Source organism: Buceros rhinoceros, unplaced genomic scaffold (assembly GCF_000710305.1).
Source record: "Buceros rhinoceros silvestris isolate BGI_N320 unplaced genomic scaffold, ASM71030v1 scaffold13752, whole genome shotgun sequence".
NCBI classification, from domain to species: Eukaryota; Metazoa; Chordata; class Aves; order Bucerotiformes; family Bucerotidae; genus Buceros; species Buceros rhinoceros.
The window spans coordinates 30,779-35,273 of NW_010400202.1; the positions used below are offsets into that span (position 1 = coordinate 30,779).

General features: G+C 53.3%; 1 protein-coding gene across 1 annotated transcript in view; it reads right to left on the bottom strand.

Moving 5' to 3' along the window:
- The window catches only part of LGR6 (leucine-rich repeat containing G protein-coupled receptor 6), a gene marked incomplete at its 5' end in the record, with an annotated part of 88,922 nt that overhangs the window by 16,002 nt on the left and 68,425 nt on the right, over window positions 1-4,495 (bottom strand). The window contains 2 exons of the mRNA XM_010131767.1: window positions 9-50; window positions 3,526-3,597. Of these exons, the coding sequence (XP_010130069.1) occupies window positions 9-50; window positions 3,526-3,597 (114 nt within the window). The remainder of the gene's footprint in view (window positions 1-8; window positions 51-3,525; window positions 3,598-4,495) is intronic.

The following is a 4,495-nucleotide window of genomic DNA, read 5'->3' on the forward strand; positions in this document are numbered from 1 at the left end:
GACACCGGTGGAAACTGGGCAGGTCTTCGATTTTGTTGTGTGACAGTTCTCTGCAGGAGAAGGACCAACACAGAAATGTTAGGAGACCAAAGGCAAGTGGCCCGGAGCCCTCCTTCGGAAAGCAGATCTGCCTAGAGAGGGGGATGACCTGACTCCTGTGTCGCACAGCTGCGGAGAGCAGCAGCCCCCGGTGAGGCGGATCTCTGCTCCACACACACCTCACTCTTGCTCTGCGCATCTTTGTGCAAGGTGAGGATTGCTCGGGGGTTTACCCGCTCCTCCAGCCCCAGCCCGGCTCCCTCTAGCACAAGCTGCAGACTGATGGCATTGTCTCTACAGCTGGGGTGGGCTTTTCTTCCCCTGCCCCGAGTCAGCTGTGAAATGCATCTGTGCCAGCTTCTGCCACGCACAGCCTCGCTTTTCTGCGGGCACAGCAGAGAGGTGTTTGTACCAGAGCTCCCGTCCTGCTGTTGCGGATGGGGGAGTTCGCAAAAGCTGCAGATGTGCTTACAGAGCTGGGAGCTTTCGGACAGCCGCCTTCTCCCCTTCCTGGCGCAGCAAACCCCGCTGCCCCTCGCCTGCTCCCCACTCAGGCTTTCCTGGCTCCTCCCCAGGGTTAGGAAAGGGGTTGTGGCACAGGCAGGGATTTGGTACCAGACGTAACAGACTGGAAGTCCCCGGTCCCAATTCTTTCAAGTGCTGCCACTTGAAAGCAATCCCTGGCAAACTCCTGTTCCCAGTTCCTGTTCACATCATGGCATGTCAGCGTCCAGAGAAGAGGGACTTGGTGGTCAGAGGAAAACCTATCCTGGCACAACCCGATGTGAATTTATTGACACTGAAATGCGCTGGTTAACGAGGAACACTTAAAATCATCTTTTCCCCCCACCAGCAGATGCTGGTTTTCTGTCTGTTCAAGGGAAATTTGCCCCAGGGTGAAGTTTTGTATGTGGCCTCTCCACTGACTTTCCAAACTCGGTTTCCATCTTTCTGCCAATAAGTTGCTGCTAAAACATTTCAATTATTTATTTTTTTGTCAACCCCCTCTCCACCAGTTTTCCATGGTGGGGAGGAGGAGGGAGGAAAAAGCAAGCAAATGCTTTGTGCTTGGCTCTGTAGTCTATCACCCAGTATGGAGAAAGAGCTACCGCATCAGTGTCAGTCCATGGAGCTTGACAGGGTGGTGCCTGAGCTGGAGAGCGATGGAGCCCAGTATGTACCAGCAGAACACCCTCAGTCACTGGGGCTGAGTGTATTGTGGACACAGCAGGATGAAGGTACTGGTGGCATCAAAGGACTTCAGCTCTGCTCAGGGAACCTTCAGCTGCTTCTTCTGGAGAGGAAAGATGAATCTGTGCCCTGAGCCACAGAAGCTCTGGACAAAAGCAGCAGGACGATGTCTGGTGGCTGCCGAGCTCCAGCTTGGCGAGGCTGCCCTGTCTGGGTGTGCCGGGCTTAGCGCCCACGCATGGACCAGTGTCACATGTGGCCACGAGTGGCCCTTGTGGTGGCTCTTACAGCCCTCCTGCAAGATCTCTGCAGAACGTCTGCAGCGTGATATGAGCAGTCGGAGGTCAGAAATGTGGCATTAATGATATCATCTTTGTTCAGACGTGTCGCAGTCGTAATGTCAACCTGGTGAACTGCTTTGGGGCCGGCAAAGTGGGGGAGAGCAGTGAGAACAACCACCAGCTCTGCGGGGACAGAAGGCCAATGCATTTCAAAGGCGAGAGAGATGTAAACAAGCACAAATGTTGGCTCACATACCCTCTCTTCAAACTCCTCCAGTAGGAGGAGGTAAGTGATTGTTCCCCCATACTGGGGGCACTGGTGAGGCCACACCTCGAATACTGTGTCCAGTTTTGGGCCCCTCACTCCAAGAAGGATGTTGAGGGGCTGGAGCACGTTCAGAGAAGGGCAACAAAGCTGGTGCAAGGTCTGGAGAGCAAATCCGATGAGGAGCGGCTGAGGGACCTGGGGGGGTTGAGCCTGGAGAAGAGGAAGCTGAGGGGAGACCTTATCAATCTCTACAACTAACTGACAGGAGGTGGCTGAGGTGGGGGTTGGGCTCTTCTCCCATATGAGAAGTGACAGAATTAGAGAGAATGGCCTCAAGTTGCTCCAGGGGAGGTTCAGGTTGGATATTAGGAAAAATCTTTTCACCAAAAGGGTTGTGCAGCATTGGAACAGGCTGCCCAGGGAGGGGGGGGAGTCCCCATCCCTGGAGGGGGTTAACAGCCATGTCGAGGGACATGGTTTAGGGACCCTGGCAGTGGTGAACAGTTGGACTCAATGATTTTAAAGATCTTTTCCAACCAGATGATCCTGTGACTGTGATTCTCTAATGCAGTTAACGCCAGTAAAATTAACTGGGAAAGAGGAACAAGGTGGGGTGTCCCGATAAAACTCTCCCACAGAGAGAGGGCAGCCATGAAAAACAAGCTCTGCTGCAGAGTTTACAGTCCGATAACTTGCAAACATAAACAGAATGCTTGGGACCCTGCAGCCTGGGCCATTCCAAAGGCTACACTTTGGTGGTAAGATATCCTCTGAGTTGGTCCAGATGTCTAAAGATGAGAGGCCTTCCCTACAGGGACAGCTGGAGCCAAAATGCTGTGATCTGCGAAGTTACAAATTGTGTTCTTCTATTTTCATGTTTTTTGCTTGTTTCCAGTTCCTGTGATCAGGAATTCACTCCTGTTGCTTTCCTGGAACAAAGTTGTTTGCATTTTCAGCTTGCTTGTATAAAGACTGATGAGAGGCAGCCTCCTGCTTGCCCTAAGGCTGCGAACTTGTATAAATCTGGCACATGACTCATTTCCTGAGGATGTCTTTGACTGTAGACAAGGTTGGGGATCTCAGGAATGAGGGGTGTGATTCCTGAGAAGATGCAGTGTTCTTTCTGAGATGCTGATTGCATCATGTACCAAGTTAAGGGAAGAAGCACCTCTCCCACCTCAGCATCATTCAGTGTCTCACCAAGCAGGTAGAGCCAAAGCAAAACCCTGACCTGGGGTTGCTGCACCATGTGAGGGGCCGTGGCCATGGGCCTTACAGGTCTCCTTTGGGTCAGGCGTGTCCCCTCCCGGCGTGTGAACGCTCCAGCTGCAGTCAGCCCACACTGAGACAGGGCGTTGTGTGAAACAGGATTTAGCCCTGGCATTTGTGCTCTGTACATGTAGGAGCTCTGGAATGCTGCTGTGGTTCTTACCCACCACCCTTTGCACCTTCTGTACCCTCCTTGCATGGGGCAGACAGATCCCACTGGTGGAGAGCAAGGATGAGGCCAATGTGTATGTGCTTGTTGCTTACAGCCCTGAGTCAAGATCAAGCAAGTTCAAGAACATGCAGAAGTCAAGGTAGTGCCTAAGAAGTGGTGTTTTCTGCATGGAAAAGATCACGGGAACAAGAACCACAGGGTGGTCTTCCATAGCTGCTCCCCACCCCGAGTTAGACAAGAAGAAAGCCCAGTTTCTGACGGCACTTTTCTAAAGACCAGGCAGGAGAGAGAAATGCCTTACTCACAGGACTCGGAGGCTGGGCAGCTGCTGGCACATCGCCCTGGGGAGTAAACGGATGCCTGCCCGGGTCAGGGTCCTGGAGGAGTGGAGGAGAGAGAAGAAATGATGTTACTGTGAGCCAGCGCACAGACTGCAACCCGCGAGCCCAGCTACTGGTCCCAGGTGGTGGCAGGAGAGACGAAACCAATGGGATAATGAAATACCTGGAGAGAAGCAAAATCTGCCTTGGAAATGGGCTCTGCTTCTGGACCTGGTGAAGGCAAATGTGCCTATAAGAAATTCTGGGATGTTCCTGAGTCTGAATTCTTTGCTGTCCCTCCATGGCATTCTCTGCAATCCCGGTTCTCTGTTGTCTAGACTGGTGATCCGCCTGGAGCTACGACTGCCTCAGAAACCTGTGTACGGTGTGTCCCAGGTTTCTGAGGAAGGCATGGCCGGGTCACACTCCTGGGCTGGGGTGCTCAGCTGTGCTCCCCCTTTGGGCACAGCTCATGGACAGGTGCCCTGGAGAGGAGAACCATAGGTGGCCAGAGATAGCATGTCCTCCAGACTCCTGCTGTCCTGGGTCTGGTGGTGTGAGGATGGGACCAAACCAGTTCCAGGAGCCCCCAGCCTGGGTGGCAGATGCGTAGTGAACACAGCAGATGTCTCCTGCTCTGCACCACCAGTGCTGGTCCCAGGGCAGGCAGAGACACTGGGTCTCGACAGACCATGCTGAAGCACTGCACCCAAAGGCTTGTTCCCTCACAGACGCAGAAGGGAAGGAAGAAAAAAATAAATGAAAAGAAGATTGGAGCACACCCAGCAGTACTGAGAGAGCAACTCGCGGACGGGAAAGCTGCTTTCAATAGCCACAGGGATGACACGAAGCAGAGAGGTGAGTGCCCAGGGAGAGGCAGAGCTGAAGACAACCAACTGCACAGCACTGCGGAATCTGTCCTTGTTGAAACAGCCTGGACTGCCTTGAAGGAGGA